General features: G+C 38.6%; 1 protein-coding gene across 7 annotated transcripts in view; it reads left to right on the top strand.

Annotated features, from left to right (window-relative positions):
* The window catches only part of POLN (DNA polymerase nu), a 96,580-nt gene that overhangs the window by 41,025 nt on the left and 32,411 nt on the right, over nt 1-23,144 (top strand). For all 7 annotated transcript variants that reach the window (XR_009726459.1, XM_061359820.1, XM_061359823.1 and 4 more), the window contains one exon: nt 21,336-21,418. Coding sequence is in view for 6 of the 7 variants with exons in the window: in XM_061359820.1 (XP_061215804.1) it covers nt 21,336-21,418 (83 nt within the window). In the remaining variant the exon portion in view is untranslated. The remainder of the gene's footprint in view (nt 1-21,335; nt 21,419-23,144) is intronic.

Here is a 23,144-nt window from a genome sequence, read left to right as displayed (position 1 = left end):
AGCTTCCCAAGCACAGTATTTCCTACTCACTGCGATATTTGCTAGTATACTGTGAAGTAGTACAAAGACACAAAATGGGGCTCAAATTAGATTTATCCTGCTACCAACAACTGAATCAGTGCTTAGGGCGTGTGTATTCTGGGAGAACACAATTCAAGGTCACAAACATCCCAACGAATATAGCTATGTAAAGATCACTTTTCTCTCCAGAGCCACTTTAAAACTTCTTTTAGTATTATAATCAAGTCTTGGCTGTAACAAGATATCACTAGAACCTCGTGATGGAGTTAAATCCTTATTTTAGTTTGTAGGTATATTGCAAATGTATGCATGAAGATGAGTCAAATTTTGTTTCAACTCTGGGCAGGGCTCCAGAAACACCATTCTATTCAGCTACCTCACAGCTCTTGGCAGCCGTCAACCTCTTAGAGTTGCTACACAGTAACTTTAAATTTAATGAAATATTACAGGGAAATATTTTTATCAGTCAGAAGTGTCGTGGTGTGTCTACAAAATCATTACATAATGATTCTGCTGACTCTTCTTTTAAGCTTCAGGAAATCTAATGCTTGGAAGTAACTTTCTATCGAACCTCTTATATGACTGTTACTAATTTCAGAAACACAAAGGCAGTGTTTAATCTCATCTAACCCTGGACAACTTATATACGTGGAGATTCATTTGACCTGTCGTTGATGCTCCCTGTATAATAAGATTGATCGCACAGGTATACATGCTCAGGTCAGGCTGGGTATTGGTTAGCAGGTGGTGAGCAATTGTATTGGTTAGCAGGTGGTGAGCAATTGTATTGAGCAACACTTGTGTTTATTGTTGGTTTTTTTTTCCCTTCCCTTTTTAGCTTTATATTCTCTCCCCTTGTCAACCCAAAATATGTACATTACAGCAAAGGGCTGAATGGCAGTATTGACTTTCATTCTGAAATTCGGTGTCATGTGTAACACCATACCCAACCCAATAATTCTAGCTGAGGGGCAATCCTCTCTGCAACTCAGCTATAATCTGGTACTCCTGGGGCTAGCTTACAGGGAGAGCTCATTTCAGATGTCACTGGTCTGGGCTTCCTTGTACTATGCTCAACTGTTTGCTGTAGGTGCTGTAAATAGTTATTTGTGTACCGTTTGACAGAACTGTCATGAAATTGCTATTCAGATAAAACTCTCAGAAGCTGGTGTTAACCGGTCACTCAATGTGAGTTTCTGAGTAATGTTATTCTTGGTCTCATGTTTTATCTTTAAAGTGCCCTTTTTTTTTTTTTTTCACATGGAAATAAAGTTCATTGAATGTGTCTGTTGGCCACTCTGCAATAGATTTGCATTTATCAGCTATTTTTGTCAGTGGAAAGTCCAAAGCCATCTCTGCCATCTACATCCAACATATTTTCTGGTCGTCTAGCACAACACTGACTAAAACTTAAGATGGTATAAATACACTTTAATGTTCACTTGTATATGCTTAGTACTATTCTTACTCTTATCCTGTCTGAAATGATCATAAGCCATTACCAACATTATATTACAGCCAGTACCGTGTTGTGTGCTATGAAAAGTAAGCCTTAAAAGGCAGGTCAACACCTGCTATTACAAGAACACCAGAAGTGCATTACATTAATGACCTACTTGCCACTGAACACATAGAAAAATTACAAGGCTCTACCTAAACATTTTAAAATTTGTAATATAATGAATTCCAGCTACCTGAAAGACCACCTTGTGTAATATTTTCTTGATGTCCTATGACAGTTGTAGTCCTTTGAAAGCTAAATCATCAGCCTGATGCTGAACTGATGAGAGCTGTCTTGGCAGCTGTCTGACCTGCCAAGAGACCTAACTGCCATAAGACATCCAAATGACAAGAGATCTCAGACTGAAATTGCTCTCACTTCTATAATCTAGCTTTTACACAATAAAGGAAAAAAAAGCAGTTAAGTAATTGTATTTAAAATGCAGTTGATGGGCATATCTTAAAACCAGTTCGAAAGAAAGAGGCTGCAAGATAAGTCCACAGTCTTTTAGGTAGCTGCAATTTCTTTCTTAATTAGAGGTGCAGTGACAATCTCTTTCAAACTGTTCGTTTGTCACCCTTCTCAGTAGGCTGTTGTTCCTCTGTCATAGTATATACTCATATTGACCATATTAGGTCAAAATCCAAGAAAAGTATCCTGATTTAACTAAGCACATAAGTACACCATAAATACGTGATTCCCTCCTACCTGATACTTGCTTTTCTGCGTGAGTTGCTTTCTTGGATTGAGGTAGTACTGCTTCAGAGTTTGTATGACTCAAGCATTAGACTCTACTTAACATTTTTGGATTATGTCCTTTCTTCTGCTTCTTTAGAATCTGCCTTTGAGAATTGGAGATCCTTCATAGTGGTAAATTAACTGTATCCAGGAGAGCATAGTGATGCTTTCCATCAAGGGTGTCGAGGGCAGCCTAGCCATACAAATGCAGTTGTATTATGTATGAGTTTGGAACTATCTTAACCATTTTTACCTTGAAGATGTTATCAGCATGTTCCAATGTAATATAAACATCTCTGCTATCTGCAAATTATGTTTATTCCCTATATTTTAGGTTCCTAAACCTAAAATAGGTTCCTAACCCTAAAATAGGTTCCTAAACCTAAAATAGGATACAAACCCTAATGTTGGGTTGCCAAACTCCATTACAGTGTCAAAGTATGTACCTCAGAGGGTGAAAAAGGCTATCTTGACCACAGAACCATCTAATAGAAGTTAAGAGAAATTCTAATCCCAGACGTTTGCATTTGAACTCCTCTTAGAAAGCTGGAAAAGAATGACAATGACAGCCAGTGGTCCAAAGTCCATACCTGAAGTTACCTGCTAGATAAACAGTGTTCTTTGAAATAAGTGAGCAGGATTCACTCTTTTGAAGTGGCTGTGATGCCCAGCTTTTATATAAGAGCTACATCATTGGGGACCTCACCTCAACTTTTTAAATCTTATTCAACTCAACATCTCTCTTCTGCCAGAAGAATATAAAGAAATGTTAGACTTTGTATGTTGCATCTGAGATTCTGTTCAGCAAATATTGTAAAGTTGAAATAGTTGGATTTGTTAAGAGATGATTTAGTAAAAACATAAAAAAAGTGTACAAATATATAAAAGGTTATTTTAAAGTATTGGATAGAGTGTGAACTAAGAATAATGAGTGGACTTACCCTGTTGTAAGAGATGTTTCAGTTAAAGAAATCTTTTGCTATTAAGTAGATCAAAAGTATCTTTTGATATTAAAAGTAGATAAATATGGAGATGGGTTACCTATGAAGGCTGTAGAATTTCCATTGCTGGAAGGAATGGGACAATTAGACAAATATTTCCAAGGATAGCTGAGAGCATTTCTCAGACTCTCTCACAACTGTATTTTTATGACACCATGATCTTATTGCAGATACATTCAGTTGGAAAGGGTTTTCTCTATTTCAGTCCCATCTGGTGGACTTACTTGTTTTTTGCTTAGTGATTCTTTAGTTCTTTTTCTTAGTGGTAGCTACAGGGACAAAAGTCAAAGATTTATGGCTCTCACCTGAGTACTCAAAATAGTGAGTACTTTCATGTTTGCTTTCCTTCTGAACTCATGAATTATGCTTTTTGATGTTTTGGGGTGGCCTGTGTTTTGTGTTTGAATGCTTGGGGTTTTTTTGCACAATAGTCCCATTTCCGTGTGATCTTGGAGGACGCTAAACAGAACTGTGGCCTTGCAATTAGAGCATGCTTTAATTACATGCCACTGGGAGGCAGAGTTGTGGATATGAATCTTATCAGATGAAGAGACAACTGAGTTGCTGTCCCTCAGTAGCTGGGCAACTGTTCCAGAGTGGTACCTCTTCCATCTTATACTAAGAAAAAGCCAGAAACTCCAAACCTGGTAGCCAGAAACTGTCAATATGAATAATGATGCAATCAGTTCACATTTCCTAGATTGGGCCCTACAGGAATCACAGAGGAGCTCAGGGAGCCTCAGAGGGGGTCTGTGATGATCATGTGCATAATGTAGTTTTGGGAGCCTATTGAACTGTCAGGAGGAGGGAAGAGTTCTCTGAGGTACCTAGAGAATTCAAGGACATCCAGGATTAAGGGACCACATTTCTCTGTGAGATTAAATCAATGCAATCTTAATCTAGAAACATTTGTTAAATTATGTCTTTTCAAGGTAAAAATACTTGTTCTATAGCTGATATTCACTATTTGAGAAGGGGAAAAATTCAAAAGGGTCTTTAATTTACAATGTGATCTAATTGTGAGCATAAATCTATTACTACTGTAAACTATGTATCTTCATTTCTGTGAGAGCAGAAAGATAATTGCTCCTGTGCACAAACTTTTTCATGCAGTGGTAAATTACTTGGGCATTTTCTGTCATATATTGTGTGTCATAGGCTGTCTGTTGAGCCAGTGTAGATCCAGTGTCATGAAATCTGTTGGTCTGTGCCTCAGAAAAATCCCTTTATAGGTAAGACAGTTAGACAGTTGTGACTTCGTATTTTAGTTTTTATACTCTGCAACTCTTTTCAGTTTGGGAATCATAGCACATGAGTCAGAGAACACACAAGAAGTTTACCTTTATGCAGGTTTCCTTATATTCTGCAGCTAAAGAATCAGTAGAGAAATTTTAATACTCTCTATTAAAAATACTTATGTAATATTACATAGTAGAGGAATACCTCTAATACTGATAGTAGTGCTACATAGTAGAGAAATATCTATAATGCTGCTCAATATGCAGTATTAAAAGATAATTACATGAATAATCTAGTAACTGCCACCATTGCCATATGAAAATAGTCATTCTCTTCAAACTATCAATTACTACCTAAAAGGTATAATTTAACCTGTACACAGTAACTGCTGATGGTGAATTAGGGTAACAAAGTAATTAGTGGGTCCTCTAAGGGCGATACTTACTCTGATTATACCTGTGAAAAGATGATTTGTGATAGTTGTGTACAATGCTTGCACTCAAGGCTATGGTTGAAAGAAGGCTGGGGAATTTGATAGTGGTCTAGTTGCTCCTGTTTCGCTTTGAGGTCTGAGTTTGGTAAAATCCGAACCACAAAATATTCCTTTCCCTCTCATCTCATTCCTCATGTTCATGCTTTTAGTGTTCTTTTTTTTTGTGTGATAATGGAGAACAGGATGAATACATGGTCCTCCAGGTACTGAATTTACTTTCTAGTAGGTTCTGAGTCTGTGTGGCTTTCAGAGAGTTTAAACAAATGGCTGCAAAGTAAGAGGACAATCTTTGTAGCAATGGCTGTTACTATCTAAAATAGTTTGTAGCTATAATGGGATTTGTAAATACTTTAACACTAACTTTTTTGAAAATCATTCCTTTCCGTGTTTTTAGTATGGGCTTGGTTGGCTGACACTTTAGGTAGGACATGAAAGGGTCTTCAGCTGACGGTATCCTTGCCAGAATCAGAGTAGCTCGTTCACTTAATTTCCAGTAATTTTCAGAACTGCAGGCTGTTTATAAAATGTACTGAACACAGAAGTCCATCTCGCCTCAGCTAGGATCATGGTAATACTTGTTGTGAACCATTTTGGTAAGAGACCAGCAGGTCGAAGGAGGTGATCCTGCCCCTTTATTCTGCTCTCATGAGACCTCACTTGGAGTATTGTGTACAGTTCTGGTGTCCTCAACATAAAAAGGACATGGATCTGTTGGAACAAGTCCAGAGGAGGCCATGAGGATGATCAGGGGACTGGAGCACCTCCCCTATGAAGATAGGCTGAGAAAGTTGGGGCTGTTCAGCCTGGAGAAGAGAAGGCTGTGTGGAGACCTCATAGCAGCCTTCCAGTATCTGAAGGGGGCATATAGGGATGCTGGGGATGGACTCTTCATTAGGGACTGTAGTGGTAGGACAAGGGGTAACGGGTTGAAACTTAAACAGGGGAAGTTTAGATTGGATATAAGGAGGAAATTCTTTCCTGTTAGGGTGGTGAGGCACTGGAATAGGTTGCCCAGGGAGGTTGAGAATGCTCCATCCCTGGCAGTGTTCAAGGCCAGGTTGGACAAGGCCTTGGGTGATATGGTTTAGAGCGAGGTGTCCCTGCCCATGGCAGGGGGGTTAGAACTTGATGATCTTAAGGTCCTTTCCAACCCTAACTATTCTATGATTCTATGATTCTATGAGACAGACATGCTAATTTTGGAAATTGCTTGAGAAAAGGCCTAGAGGGAAACAAAGTGCAAAGCTCAGGAGTACCTGAGATTGCCATAACAGAAGTACAGAAGTTTGGTGGGGTTTTTTTTTGTTGTTTTTTGGTTTTTTTTTGAGTATAAAAATAATAATAAGTTAAATGAAAAGACCACAGTGCAGAAAGGTTTGGTTTGTTCTTCACAAATGGTCTTCCTCCAGGAAGGGGTGATATCTTATTTCTTCAGCACTTGCCAAGTGAACTGATTATAGCTAATAATGGCAAGGTGAGCGGAACTGTTGTACACTGGCAATTGATATAGTGGGAACTATGGCAAAATAGGGACTCTTGTTTTTCCAGCCACTTGGCAGTTCAGGATACTTCCTGATAGTGGCTCTATCTGTTGTTGTCCTGCCGAGTTCTGAAGAGCACAGGAAATAAGCAGAGGTATTTTGGATATTCCTGAAATAAATCAAAATAAGTCCTCAAAAATAAGTCCTCATGGGATAAATTACACAAAAAGGTAGTGTACTGCCTATGTTTGAAAAAGATAAGGTCAAGTATGCACAAATGCTTAGCGGTAGGCTGACTAAATATACATTCACTTGCCCATACCATTTTTATACAACCTTGTCTCAAATGCATTCTTTGTCTCAAATAGATCAGAGATTCATCCTCAGTAAAACACTGTCTTCTTTTACGTCATTTCATATAAATGTACGGTATTGGAGACATTCAATTCAATAAAGCTGCTTACTCCCTTAAATAGCAAGAGCAAAGGCCAGTTAATCAAGAATGAGATAAATAGATCTGTAGCTAACTGGGTTTTAAAAGGCTATGAATATTTGTGCTTCTGTATTAATTTTAGGAAAATATTATCAATTCGCTCTAGAAAGAGTCATTATTAATCAGGAGCTGCCACCTGGGTGTTTGTTAGGTGATTAGGGAATAATGAAATAATCATGCTCACCCAGGTGGACTTCTACCAAGAAGATAAGAAGAACTTTATCTCTCCTCCCATCCTGTTGGCAGACGTGGTCACAAGATGCAGCCCCAGAGTTACACAGCTCCCTTTTCCCCAGTTAGAAATCTCAGTTTTATTCATTGTCTAAATAATGAGAGATACCAGATCAGGACTCTTAGAACTCCACCGTTGTCTAAAGACTTTTTAGGTAGTCCAGGCTATTTCATACACTTCCAAAGAGGCATTAAAACATGTTGTCTCTTGGATTAATTTCTCCAATTTTATGAACTTAATATAAGGTGTAAAATTAATTTGAGTTAATTCATTTCACTTCATACATTACAAAATAATTTTTTTTTTTTGATTGGGAGTTGCAGTGAAGAAGAGACAGTCTGTGCCATTGAGCACATACAAGATCATGAAGCTACATTCTGCAGTATTAAGACAAACTACAAGCATGCCTGCTCTGCACCTTGAGTATTTGGGGTTACTTCTAGAATCCTGCCTTTGAAAAGCATGGAGTTTTCATGTGTGTAATATGGCAGTCCTCTTAAATACATGTAGCTGAATATCCTTGCTGGAGTCTCTATTTAGAAATATATGACTGCTGTGATCTTTCAGGTCTGACATTTGGCTGTGTAATTCAGCCAGTATTGATTCACTAACTCTGGATGTCTTAAACTCAGTGTCACCTGCTAGGAGTCTCGGTAAGGGTTAACATAACATTCCCTTAATTTTCATTGCACTACCTGCTTTTGTAATACTGTTATTTTTAATTTGTTTCAAAGCTTCTGCTTATTCTTCTTTTGTGAAATAGATTCTGAAGAAACAATTATTGCGGTATTTTTAATGGAATAGTTATTAGTCCTTATCCATCACCCCATTGATTATGTATCATTTCTATTCTGTTCAATATCTAAAATACCTCTCATTGTTTATCTTGTATCTTTTTTTTTTTTTAATTCAGAGTATTACTGATAAAAAGTGAGAATTTGTTTCCTATCTGCAGTTTAGAGAGAGACACAATTTAAATTAGAATGGGAAGGCAGCTCTTTCAAATCAAATCATATCATATTCTGGGGCAGAAGGTCTAATTATGGAGATACTTCTCATTATGAATCTGGTGTTTAATAATAATTGATTTGGTAAAATATCTGAGTGAGGGTGAACCACTTGCAGCTCCTGCAGCCAGATTGTTGTAGGTTTCTTGGGCTTGATGAGGTACTATGGTATAAACTTGTATTCCTTTGAGACTAAGTGTGGTCTCTTGTGGTAGGAAAAGATGCAGTGACAGCAGTGGTTAAGAAACAGGAACATTCAAAAGAGGCACACTAAGAAAAAGTAAGAATATCTCACACTGCTGGTGGGTGCTTTATGCTTGGTAAGTGTATGCCTGGTCTTACAGAGGGGTGTAAGACTAGAAGTAACTTTTTGGTCATGAAATTGTTGCAGGTGACAATGTCATAAACTCCGTTTTATAGATTGGCAGGGTCTTAACTTAGAACTGGTTTTAATCTACATAATGCCATTGAAGAGCTGTTGAATTCCCCATTCTTCTTCTGGCTAGAAACCTCCTCTTGCTTTCTCTTTTATATGTATTCCTACAGTTTATATACCCAAATTATTCTTGCCAGTGTTGCCCATTAACCTTATTAGCTCTCCTTGCCCCCCCAGTGTTTGTTTTGTATAATACTTCAGGAAGGCAATGAACTGTGTTCTCAGCCCTCATTCTTTAAGAAACAAGACAAGCTCTTTGGCTATTTGTCATCAAAATACCTTAATGGGCTAGTATCAGGGTCAGCTAGTTATGATGACATGGAACTCCACGTATGTTCATCTGTATTCTATCTTGGTAAGAGAGTGAGCCTCTGTGGCACTGAATTACTGTTTGACTAAGCTCGTTCAGTTACCAAAGCCAGCTTTTTAGCTAGCTCTGAAATCCCTGCACCAGAGCAGTCTCGGGAATACTTGTATCATGGTCCAGTAACATAATTTTGGAACAGCCACAAAACTGGGCAAGCGGAATGATGGATGAAGCAAATAAATAAGCTACTTGAGAGGCTAACTTTATTATAATAAATTTTGTGCCAGGCATGTTCCTGGTTGCTGGCACTCGGAATCTGAGTTAGTAAGTTGGTCCCTGTCATGGCCATGGCTCTGGACCAAACAATTCCTGGACACAGTTCCAGAATTAGGATGGGCCAGGGATTATTTCCACCAGGCGGCTGGATGCAGCACCATGTTTGGATGGTAAGACAGTTTTAAAGTACGGATATGTGGTGTTATTTTCCGGTTACCCACAGTGCTGCAGAATATTAATGGCAGTTTAATTTCTTGCCACTGACATACTTGTTGCTTCTTTTCACATGATTTATTTCCTCCCCACCCCATTCAGTATTCTCGTAGCCTATCCCCACCAAATTCATGTTTCTTGAGCATGGTAACCAAACCAGATAAAATACCTGGTTAGCTACACCAGGCAAAATCTCACCAGTATATTGTACAGCTGTACTAATATTGTCCTGTCACTGCAAATAGCTGACCTGACACATCCTGAAATTGCATTTGTTTTTTTCACAACCAAACCATGCTGCTTCCTACTTGTTCCGTGATCAATTATTACAACTTCTCTGCTTTTCTAATTCCCCATCCTTTATTTCATCCAAAAATTCCATACTTTAAAAAATCTTATTTGCAGATAAAATAGCTTGCAGAAAAGCGATCTTCTGTTCTCTAGACTCTGTGAAAGGGTTTATTTCCCAAGCTCTGCAGCATGTAGGGGTAGGTTCACAATTACTACAGTCTGGAGGGGAGAAATGGTGTGAGGGTACTATCTAATTTTGTTCCTCTCTGCTCTGTTGGAGAAGAGGCTGTGAAAGAGCTTGGAAGACAACGTTCAGGATCTCTGGATATTGTACTTCTGTTTCTCTTTTCTGCCCTATTATTATACTCACTTTGGGATTAGGCAGCAGCTTATATCTGCTTGAAAATATTGTGAAATCAGCTGTAATTGTATCTTTGAGTTATGTCTCCGGTTTTGGCCTAGGAGTGTTTGGCCTGGTATGTCATTAATGGTGAAGTTCATGACTTTTACTTAAATTTCTATAAGGCTGACAGATTAAATCTTCATTCTGCAGAAGCATCATTATTTAAATCAGACTTTTTTTTATTAGGCAAAACCCACCCATTCTAGTGAGATTTTCATCCCTCTCTCAATAAGCATCACTTGTGAAATATGTCTGTTTCTTAATGAATGATTGCACTGTTACAATTTTGCATAATAAAAGAATCGTACTAAAGCATACTCCTCAAAAGATTCTGAAAGGAAACACTGGGAAATGATGGCATCTGGAAATATAATGTGCATGATAGCTGTAATAATTTTTGTCTTGCTTTTGTAATACCTATGTTAGGTAGTTCTGCTTCTGCAAATGAGGGTTTAAATATATATATATATTTGAATATTTCTGTTGAAATATAGGAGACAGATCTAGGGGTTGGCTTCTGATGGTCAATTATTGCAATAGGTTTTTTCAAGGAGCTTTCATGTAGTGGTTTAATTAAGTTACTTCTCTCTCTGTGTACTCTCTTCTACTCCCTTGTCCTATCCCCCCACCCCAAATGACCGCAAATGCTCTTGGACTGTAAATGCTGAAATGTAATGAAAGGGAGGATGTTCAGTTTGCCTCCTCAGAATCAGAGTCTTAAAACCTTTTAAGCTCCGAGTTCAAGACCTCATGGGTGTTGGTGGGGGATATTTTAACAGTTTTACTTCTGTAGCAAAGCAATTTCTATCTGTTTTGAAAGCTCACTTGCAATAGTTGATAGTAATCAAACTTAACACTTGTTTTGCACTCTGACAGACTGTCTATATGTCAGCTTATGGAAATTCCACCTTATAGCTTACAGTCCCTTGGAGAATTGCAGCTGTAGCGTTTGTTTAGACTTGCGGATAATAAGGCGGAGGGAATGAAGCCTTCAAGAAGCATAATGGCTTTTGTTTTTAGAAGAGCTAAACAATAGCTTTAAATAAACCAGGTTGTTAACTACAAGTTTAAACAGACAGCTTAATTTTATGCCACATTGGAAGTTTATTATTATTGCACATTAAATGCTTTTTGGCATTCTAAGATAAATGAAAAATCAAGTTTTAGAATTGTCACCAGCACAGCTAACGCACAAGCTGGTGGAAAAAGCAGACTCTGAGGAGGTTGGACAATCCTCCCTTGTTTTGTGCTATCTGATAACATTTGCCTTTGCTAATTCCATGGGGAGACTTTTTTGTGTGTGAAAAGCTATCTCCAAATAGTCATCTCCTTCTAGCGTGACTTTGATAAAATGCTACATTTTATGAGCACACTCCAGAGCTTAATAATATGTTTCCATTTATTTCATTTACTCAATTAACTTTAGTGTCAAGCCAGATCTTGATGAAATCAAGAATGCAATGGCAATTCAATCTTCACTTTTACTCTGCCTTTAATTCTGTGTGATTACAAGCATAATAGAAATTTAAGCTGCAAGAGGTGTTTTTAGTGAAGATTGAAGAGATGGGATATGAAGTCTCACATCCCTCTCTGCAGAACTCATTTATTCAAGACCCTCATATGTAGCATGACTGATTTCTTCCTCTTTTGATTGCCTTGGAAAGATATTTAAAAGTATGCTGCTTATTTTTTTCTGAACTCTGTAGATGCAGTTTTATGTAATGTGACATCTTCTCCCTTCTTCCCCTGCTTTTTTTTTCTCCTGAGCAATCTGTACATTGTTCTAACAACATTATAGGTCCATATTTTGTTCCATGTAGTATCCAAGATGGCAGTTACATCATCTTTTAAATATATATTAAGAAGTCTGTCTCCTTCTGATTCACTTTTCTGGTAAAAGATGGTCTCTCTATCTGTTTATAAAATTATGAGACTTCTAACAGGCCCAAATAAGTAATTATTTGATACTTTGCTACAGCTACTTGTATCATGTCCCAAAATGGCTTCTGTTCCTTCTTAACTATTTGTAGCCTCTTACAGAGAAGCTTGAAAAGTATATATGATAAGTGAAGAAAGAACCCTTAAGAGCATTGATTTGCATTTAATCCCTGCCATTGTCTTATACAAATGGCCTCTGATAAATTTTGTCATCCCAATTTGTACAGACCCCTTAATCTGTTTACTTTTATTCCTTCAGTGATGGGGCTCATCACTGCTGATGTTCACATTGGCATCTGAAGCTGGGAGTCACTTACCCTGACTTCCTTTTATCCTGTGCTTGTAGACCCAAAGACCCTAAAATAAGAATGCCCTCTATTTAATTAATTCCTTCAACAATCACATGACTCAGAATAAATATCACTTGGCCATGTAATTCACTATGTAAGAGAGGCTGCAGATGTGAGAAGAAAGCCCTTCTTGTTTGTTCCTACAGGACTGAAGGAGAGAAAAGGTGAAGGTTGCAGGGTAGGATGTGCTCTTTTAAGCACTTCCATCAATGTTGGGGACTTTCTGTTCTAACTGACAGATATCCAGGATTGTGCATTTTTAAAGAAAGACCTCTAAGTGACCTTTTTTGTCAAGAGCACTGAAAATAAGTGTATCTAATTTACCTCTTCAGTATCCATTTGCTGGGATTTCAATATGCAGGTAAATATCTTAATAAAGATAATGGATCACTTCACTCTCAAATGAATCCTTCAACAAATTGATACTGATGATAGCTGTAATTTATGACATGACCTTGTTGCAATTTCTTTATCTGTTTCCCTGCTATTTTAAAATAGAGCAACAGGAGACTTCTGGCCCACAGAGCAATCTGCAAAGACGTATCTTTATCTTCTGTAAAATACGTGAAAGCTATATATCATGCTCTTTAAAAGAAGGCTGAGGAGTAATGAAATAAATCTTCATGCAATGGCCTGTGGAGGCAACTCAGACAAAATAAATTATTTTATGATTAACTGCTGATAGGACTTTTAAAATCCTAAAGTGCTTTTGGAGTCTTGCAAAAGAGTTTCATAGGGGTTATAAAGCTTTCTGTGGTGCTAAATAGATATAAACCAAATTAAAGTGCAGTTTGGTAGGGTGGCATATGAAAAGGGGAAAGAGACGTGATGACAAAAATGTTAGCTGTGATATAGGAAGGATGACATCAAGCTGACAGTGCCATAGTTCTTAATTCAAGGAAGTTGAGCACGACTAAAAGCTTTTACAAAAACCTCTAAATAAACAAACCACTGATTTAAGCTCCCTGAGTGCAAGGTTGTGGCCCTGTACCATTTGTGCTTAAGTACATGAAAACCCTATATTTACATGAGAGATCCAAGCTAGACATTCTCCAGCAAGCTCAGTAGCCACTGGAAGACATTTCTGCCTCTCCTGGTGCCAGGGTGGAAATAAACACAATATGAGATGGGGACCCCAAAAGAGAAGGAGATGTGAGGAATCTGATGTACTACTTAAGGTATCTCAATGCCCTAGTTTGTTGGCTCATTTATTGGTATCTATCCTTGGGTAAAGATCTCCTTCATGCTATTCTGTAACCTTATATCTCACTTATACAAACCAGGTTACAATAAAAATGTGAATACAACCATTTGACATAAAATCTGAATCAGATATGAGAAGTATTTAGAAGTGACATAAAAAAAACAAAATAAAAACCAGCTTAATATTGCATTAGAAAGGTCTGTCTCCAGTAACTATTTACCTGCTGTTTCCCTTCTGACAAGATATTAGTCTGCATTTCAGTCTTGTAGATGCTTCTTTCTTTTTTCTTTATTTCCACTCCTCTGGGCAGTCCAGACAAATCTCATTTTTCCTCCTGATGTCACTAAGCCCTTATTAGGAAGACAATGTAGCTACTTTTTGTTCAGAACATAGTTTTGTAAATACCTCATATTTATAGAAGACATATATATATATGGTTATGCATGTGGTTTTTACATCCTTATTCAAACGTATATTAAAACTGCATATTATAAAAATATCTAGATGGTCTAATTGTACGTACCTTATGCCTGGCTGTTGTTTGACATGTGAGGCAGAGTAATGACAGTGACTTCAGAGAAACTGTTAACCAGCCTCTTAGAATCATAGAATAGTTAGGGTTGGAAAGGACCTTAAGATCATCAAGTTCCAACCCCCCTGCCATGGGCAGGGACACCTCGCTCTAAACCATATCACCCAAGGCCTCGTCCAACCTGGCCTTGAACACCGCCAGGGATGGAGCATTCACAACCTCCCTGGACAACCCATTCCAGTGCCTCACCCCCCTCACAGGAAAGAATTTCCTCCTTATATCCAATCTAAACTTCCCCTGTTTAAGTTTCAACCCGTTACCCCTTGTCCTGCCACTACAGTCCCTAATGAAGAGCCCATCCCCAGCATCCTTATATGCCCCCTTCAGATACTGGAAGGTTGCTATGAGGTCTCCACGCAGCCTTCTCTTCTCCAGGCTGAACAGCCCCAACTTTCTCAGCCGATCTTCATACGGGAGGTGCTCCAGTCCCCTGATCATCCTCGTGGCCCTCCTCTGGACTTGTTCCAACAGTTCCATGTCGTTTTCATGTTGAGGACACCAGAAGTGCACACAATACTCCAAGTGAGGTCTCACAAGAGCAGAGCAGAGGGGCAGGATCACCTCCTTCGACCTGCTGCTCACATTCCTTTTGATGCAGCCCAGGATACGGTTGGCCTTCTGGGCTGCAAGCACACACTGAAGCCGGCTCACGTTCATTTTCTCATCGACCAGCACCCCCAAGTCCTTCTCTGCGGGGCTGCTCTGAATCTCTTCTCTGCCCAGCATGACACTAAACTGGGAGGAATGGCTGACACACCAGAAGGCTGTGCTGCCATTCAGCGAGACCTGGACAGGCTGGAGAGTTGGGCGGGGAGAAATTTGATGAAATTCAACAAGGGCAAGTGTAGAGTCTTGCATCTGGGGAAGAACAACCCCATGTACCAGTACAGGCTGGGGACTGACCTGCTGGAAAGTAGCTAAGGGGAAAGGGACCTGGGGGTCCTGGTGGACAGGAGGATGATCATGAGCCAGCAATGTGCCCTTGTGGCCAAGAAGGCAAATGGCATCCTGGGGTGCATTAGAAAGGGTGTGGTTAGTAGGTCGAGAGAGGTTCTCCTCCCCCTCTATTCTGCCTTGGTTAGGCCGCATCTGGAATATTGCGTCCAGTTCTGGTCCCCTCAGTTCAAGAAGGACAGGGAACTGCTTGAAAGAGTCCAGCACAGAGCCACAAAGATGATTAAGGGAGTGGAACATCTCCCTTATGAGGAGAGGCTGAAAGAGCTGGGTCTCTTCAGCTTGGAGAAGAGGAGACTGAGGGGTGACCTCATCAGTGTTTACAAATATGTAACGGGTGGGTGTCAGGGTGATGGAGCTAGGCTTTTTTCAGTGATATCCAGTGATAGGACAAGGGGCAATGGGTGTAAACTGGAGCATAGAAGGTTCCACGTTAACATCAGGAAGAACTTCTTTACTGTGAGAGTGACAGAGCACTGGAACAGGTTGCCCAGGGGGGTTGTGGAGTCTCCCACATTGGAGATATTCAAGGCCCGCCTGGACAAGTTCCTGTGTGATGTACTCTAGGTTACCCTGCTCTTGCAGGGGGGTTGGACCAGATGATCTCTTGAGGTCCCTTCCAACCCTTGGGATTCTGGGATTCTGTAGCTGTGCCTGGGATTGCTCCGACCCAGGTGTAGGACCTTGCACTTGGCATGGTTAAACTTCATGAGGTTGGCATCAGCCCACCTCACAAGCGTGTCAAGGTCCCTCTGGATGGCATTCCTTTTCTGTATTTTATAGCAGATCAGCCAGGCAAAAGTTGTTCCAAGACTGCTTTCTCATATTACCTAAAAATATCAGAGACAACTTATGCCTGAGCCTTGTCAGCATTTTCCATTAGTCATGGAATAGCAGCTGTCCAAAAAATTGCTTATTCTTATGCATTGCATTAACAGTGAACAGACTATGTTATGTGTAGTTAATCATTTCCATATGTTTAGGATGCTCACATACACTCTGGTATATATGCTGCTTGCTTTAGTTATAGCAAGGCCAATATAAGTAAAAAAGTAAGCTTTCAGAATTTACCTCCTATGTGATCTATCCAATAGTTATACCACTGTAAACTGAGGTTTGCTAAAGCTTGCGGTTGTCACTTATTACATCAATTGTCTGTACCAGTTTCATATGCCAACACAAAGTTCCAGACACAAAGTTAGAAAATATACAACCCTCATCAGCCCTTAAATAGTAACAAGTGATTAAAAGTGAGAGATTTATATAGTTCACTGATGAAATTAAAAAAAGCTGTAAAAGCAATTGGGTGAACAAATGTGTATTCACTCATATATCCACTCATTTATTGGACATTAATGACCATGTTTAAAGTGAGTTTAACGGCAGTCCATCTCATTTCCCACAGCAACAATTCACAGCTAGGACCTGGATTAATTGGCATATGCAGGAGAACAGCCAAGAGCTTTGTGGCTATTATGACTGAGCTTAGCTTGGCTGAGATGTAGTGCAGATCAAGGCAATGCAAGACTGCCAGATATTGTGTTTGAGAAGTTTGTTCTGCCTCTTCCTGTACATAAACAGAGGACTTCCGTCACCATACAACATTTCCCAGAAATGCTGAAATGTCTTATCGCACTCTTTCAAGACTGATTTCCTTCCATTTCTACCTGTTCTCAAAGCTTTAGTTTGGCATTGCTCAAACCTTATGCGGCTCTTACAGCCTTTTCCTTTTTTTTTAATAGTTTTTGTACTTTATGCTGCGTGTGCTCATTTCTGTGTCCTACAATTTGTGTTCTTTCTTTCTTTTTTATATTCTGTGCAGTTTAAAACAAATCCACCAAGAACTCTATTAAATGTGTTATTCCAGTTTAGAGTAAGCTTTTCAATTACAGATATGATTGCTGTATTTCTTGGGTGTAAAGAATTTTGGTATTCATATGTTTTAAAGACTTAAGACTTAAACAGAAACATCTTTGAGATGTCCATTAGACCTCATTACTATATGAAAATGTATAGTTTATTTTGGAGAAATTGTGGAAAAAAATCAAGATATTACCTCTGAAAAAGTTACAAGCTCCATATGCTTGTTCTTAGGTTTCATACCGCACTGTATGGTTTTACTAAGAATTTCATCTTTCATCGCTGTTTTGCTACAAATGTTTTTTCCCTTTTTTTTCACTCTAAGAATTAGGCAGCTGTTCCCTTTTAGGCATCCATCCCAGTTCTTAGTAGAACCACCTTTTTAAAGATTTTATATATCTCTACTCTCACTGTCTTAGTCAGATTCTCTGCAGTTTTTGGCTCTAAGTTGTTTTGCTTTCCTCACAGGCCTTTCCAGATTGTTTAGCTCTGCTAATTCCTTCCAGGAGTAATGAGATTTCTTAATTTTAACATGACTTCCAGCTCTGAAGTCCGTTCTTTATTCCACCTAATAGATGTGTATCGAGTAAAGTACTATAAAGCAAAGTACCTGCAAAGCAATACTAAATGAAGAAAGGTAAAGGGAAAACAAATTAGAGATGTGGAAGTAGACTGAGACAAGTAGGCAGGCAAGGGCAAGAATGTAGGAGGTGAAATATTGCACATTTAGAGATGGCAAGTCAGGAGGGATTTGAGGATGATGATTATATTGATTACAAACTTGAACAGTGTATTTGAAAAACTAATGAGAAGGATATCAGAAAGTGGAAAAATACTTTTCATGTTAGAACTAATAACTGCATATGTATTTCCTGCAGGACTTCAGAAATCATGCTATTTCCACAGCAGAACCACAGCAAATTCTTTCTTCCCTTGAACCCTTTTTTTGCATCAATTTCTATTGCACCATATAAGCTTTCATCCAGTTCCGTCCAGATGTGCATACAGTATTGGGTGAGATGAAATCTGCCTAGGTGTCACTGTCTGGGCCCAGCAGCTAAGGCTTCCTTTTTCAGGTTCAAGTTTATTTGGAAACAGTGCATCTGTACTATAGATCTATTTTACATCATACCAGAATTCAGCAGTAAGTATTTTCATGCCTTTCATAGCTTGCTTAGTGACTGTACCTCAGAAATTTCTTACACAAGTAGGCAGATAACACCGTCTCCTTTTCAGTATCATGGTATTTCATGATGAGTCCAAAGCCAGACTAAAGGTTTTTAATTTATATAGGTTCTTATGGTACACATTAAAACAAGTTAATTATCACAAATACAGCTTTGTTTGTAGAGAAAACAGGCTGAACAAGAAGCCTCACTGAGGGTTTCTAAAATGGCTGCTGCATTTCTGGGAAATTGCCCCCCCTCCCCACTTCCCCCATTTTGTTATTCAAAGGAATAAGTAGTCTTCATCTCAAACTGCAGGGATGCCACTCTGTATTACAGAAGGCGTCAAGCATCCTAGGTAGAAAACAATCATTGTCAATAGAAACTGAAAAATCATTTTCATCATTGGAAACAAAAAGCAATAGTTTTGATTAATGACTTCTCTTTGCTCAAGCATTTGTGATTTATATGGCAATTTCATACCTTATTATTCCAGATTCTTGAATGTGGTACATAAATTTACCAATATAGAGTGCTAGATGTAATGCCTTTCTGCCAAGTGCTCATATTTCCCACTCTGACACACTGGGACGTGTTGGCTGACCATTTTGTTTTAAGTGTTATATTAGAAGAATTATTTGACATAAAGATCTGAACTTTTAATTGCTTCTGATGTATTTCATGACTACCAAAGGTCAGGAAATGCTGAGTGACTGATGTGATTGCCATGATCTCATGATGTGTGTGCATCTGCACTGATAATTGTGTTAGTCAAAGTTTTCTTGTGATTGCTTCCTATGGAAACATAAGATCCTCTCCTGACGCTGCCTATCGTGATTGCAGCAAGAAGTCTATTTCTGTTTATCCAAGTCAGCCCTGTCAAGTGGAAGGTTGGATAATGCAAGTTCATCCTTAATATCATAGCCATGAGTCTCGCTGTACACATAACCAAGTTCTAGTGTCTTCTTTCACTGTTAAAGCTTCTCTAGAACCACTGGTCCCTCCCAGAAAGACTCCCATCTTGCTTCTTCCTCAGTAACATGACATGGTAAGAATGTATATTCCTCTAAAGATCTATATGACTTCTTACCCACTATGTTCTTTCCATTGTAGCTCTTCTTTCGGAGAGATGTGAGCAGCAGTTCATCCTCCTGCTGATCCCTTGGCTATCAGTTGTCTCTAGCCTCACAGTTTGAATCTTACTTCACTGACTATTGCTGTCCTGCTACCTCTTGCTTTCTCCAGGCCTCTACTTCAAATTATGCAGTATTATGAAAGCAGTATTACATTTTGTACTGTCTCCCTAGTTTCATCATTCTTTAGTCTTGGTTATTAATCACAGAGACGGTCTCAGGTAAGATCTGCTGTCTTATTCGAGTCTGTTTTCCCTCCTGGTTCTAGATAGATGCTTTCTCAAGTGTGTGTGTAGCTTAAAGCTGGGTTCTTCAGGAAACTCCTGTGGACTTTCTGCCAGAGGTTGCTTCAGGAAATCCTTAATGATGTCTAGTTTCCTAATGCTGCACTTATTAGCTCCAATTGCCACTTTGTCCTCTTATTCAGATGCATTTGGGAATCTCAACCTGCTTTATTCAAAAGACCCATGAATTTTTGACCTACCATAACTAAGAAGAAAAATTATAAGAGTCTCCAGCCATCAGAATGATTGACTTCAGTGTGAAAAGTCTTCATTGCAGATAGAAAACACTATGTATTAGATTATCCAGTTCTTCATGTTTCTCAGCCTAAAATGAGCAATGCAAAGTCTATTTTATCTTTAGCCAAAAACCTTTTGCCCAATGAAGGTTTGAAATAACATTAAATTTTATTTTTCCCTTAAAAAAAAATCTGTTCTGCAATAAGGAGTTGCTCAGATCTGATTGCACTCAAGGTCTACCTGTTTATAATTCAGAGTGCCTAGTTTTACTGGCACTGTGCATAGGTTTGGCTAAAATTCCAGTATGGGCCAGGCAAGCAAAAATTTGTGGTTCTTGATATTCTAGGTGCTTGAATAGCATAGTAATGGTGCAAGGCTCTTCTGCAAGAAGACAGACAGAAATGTGCCATTTTCTCAAAGCTTGTCATCCAGACTTACATGATAAAACATCTTTCATAGCCAAACACTCTCATAACAAAGCATAGCAAACTTTGCTTTTAAAAATGCAGTCAAATAATCATGAACAGGCTTACTCGCAAATTGTGTGTATATCCTCAAGTATCTCTTACAGCAATTGATCTCTAAGTTCTAAATACAATTTATGTGGGTAGTTATTTTCAGAGTATGAGTAGGTGATTGAGATTTCCCCCAGTGCACTTCCATTTAAACCAAATGTGTTTGAATTGTCACAATAATGTTGTCATTCTTTCTGAAGCTACGTTTGGATAAAGAAAAGCATAGATGGCACATACTTGATGATTGCAGAGTCTTAGCTTTTTATTTGCAAATTGCTAAATCCATCACCCATTTTGTAGGACTGTTTACATCAGTTAGTTGTGAATGGGAACCAGGAAGGTTAATACTTTGGTGGGAGTAAACTAGCTACACTCTTTAGTTAAAAAGCAGTTGTTTTATGAAGTTGATTTTTGTTGCTGTTTTATGAAGCATCCTTATTGTGGAGCTCTGTAAGGTATCTGGAGAGATTCAGTGCATGCTTTTGTCAATCATTATTCTTGATAAAAGGTTAGATATTCCTGTTAGTGAAACATTTGTTTAAATAAGCTTTGGGTCAGACATACACTTTGATTCTCTATATACATCATGTCTTGAAGAAATGCTGTTGCTGGAAAGAGAAGAAATGCTGTTCCTGGAAAGATTTAATTTTTTTCATGGGTCAATAGTGAATCCTTTTCATCCTAAAGAACTAATAATATAGCAGTAGGATTTTCCCAGCCCAGAATTTGATTTAGAAGAAAAGAAGATTAAGATTAGAATAGCTTCATTTACTGTGGACTATCATCACCAAAATTTGTGGAGAAATTGTGCATTCCTGGCTGAAGGAAACAGTCCTTAAGTGCTTCTGATCATATCTTACAAGTCTGTAGTTATTAAGTAGTTATTGACTTTAAATATATTTTCTGTGGGGATAAGAAATTAGTTTTAACTGAAAATGTATAGGGTTTGTTTGTTTGTTTCTTTGTTTAGGAAGGGGATTCCAAGTGACCAAGTGCAACACGCTGATAGAGAGCAAGCAAAGCGTACAGTTTACTCAGTGGTGTATGGAGCAGGTAAGCTGCTACAGTAGATTTGTACATCATACATAATTTATATAAGTAGACTGAATTTCTAAAGGTGAATAGAAGTTTGACAAGTATTAAATTTTTATGTTTACCAAGGATTAAATAATTGATAAAATTAATAATTAATCAATTAAATGATCTAGCCACTATCAAAATTATCAAATTAATACAGCCACATTGCCATATGCAAAGATTGCTCTGATGTTGCATTGATTTGCTGCTGATGTAACTGAAGCATTTGTCTTTCTCAAAGATGAGTTTGAGTGGACTTTGCTTTCTGTCAGTGTATAGACAGAGATGAGAATGACTGCAGTGAAATTAGAAGTACTCTAATATTGTCTAAAAACACATCTATAGAATCACAGATGGCTGAGGTTGGAAGAGATCACTGGAGGTCATCAAATCCAGCCCCCTGCTCAAGCAGGGACATCTAGAGCCCAGCACCGTGTATTGAGAGCTTTTGAATTGTCTTCAAGTATGGAGACTCGACAACCTCCCTGGGCAACTGTGAGAGTACTCTATGACTCTCAAAATATGAAAGTGTTTTCTCACTTTAGATCTGAATGTTTGCTGCCATTTCTTCACAACTGCAAAAAAGCTGCAAAAGTCCGTAGTTACCCATTGTGCCTAAGTCCTGCCCAGGTCCTAGATAAGTCAGGACATTCTGCGTACTTTCCAAAACTACCTGCCATTTCTTAAATGATGCCCGGCTCTCCCTGTGCTTCATACCTTTTCTGGGAACACAGCTGTATGTGTCTCATCAGCCTACATGCACTTGTGAAGTTGTTCTAGTGAGCAGCTAACTAAACTTTTATGTAGGTCTTCTGGAGAAATCCAAAAGCCCTAAAGAAGATGCGTATTTGGAAAACTCGTTTAGGAAATGAGAGCCCTAGGATGCAGGCTTATTTAACTTGGAAGCACTTAAAACTACATTTGGGTTCCTGAGTGAGAATGCTTTCTAAACTGTCTCTTTGCAGTGAGTCATCAATAGTGCTTGAACCAAAGGCAGAGCTGGCCAAGAGCATTCAATTTATTGTTTAGGACATTCAGCTGGAAAAAGGAGAAAAACACTTCAATTTCAGTTCTCCAGAATATCTGTTTTATGTGAAATGTGTGTGTAGACTATATACTTGCATATTAGAATAAAAATATTTATACACACACTTGCATTTTTACATTATACTGTATGGCATTTTAAACATCTGTGTTTAACATCTAGATTTCAAAAGCCCATTGCTGGCTTCCTGCAATGTAAATTCAGACCTTCCCATGCTGAGACTGGAATCAAGTCTCCCATTTCCAGCCTGAATTTTTTATTCACTAAAGTACTTCACAAAATGCAAGGCAGTACAACCCTGGCCCTTGGTCCATGCAGATGCTACACATTTCCTATCTGTTCCTTTCACTGTGGTTGGAACAGGCAGACACCTGAATTTATCAGACTGAATCTCCACCAGCTGAATTTTCAGTGGAGAAAAGGCAATGCCTCAGTTACTGGGTCTAGAGCCCTCCTCAATAGAGACTGTGTCTGTTTACTTATACTATGGAGAATTTAGATGATTAGATTAAGCAGAGTATTAGCAGTCCCTCAATTGCTCTGCACCAGGCACTAAACATTTCAGTGCAGCAGTGCTTCATTTAAGTATCCATTTACTTGTTTGTGCTTTGTCTCCCTCTCAAGTGAGGGCAGGTAAAGCCCCTCAATGCTTCAGCT

The sequence above is a fragment of the Neopsephotus bourkii genome, unplaced genomic scaffold (genome assembly GCF_033783945.1).
Source record: "Neopsephotus bourkii isolate Nb327-2 ecotype Australia unplaced genomic scaffold, CSIRO-AGI_Nbou_v1 NB_994, whole genome shotgun sequence".
Lineage (NCBI taxonomy): Eukaryota > Metazoa > Chordata > Aves > Psittaciformes > Psittacidae > Neopsephotus > Neopsephotus bourkii.
The sequence above is the reverse complement of the archived record's forward strand: the minus strand, read 5'-3'. Positions and strand labels throughout refer to the sequence as shown.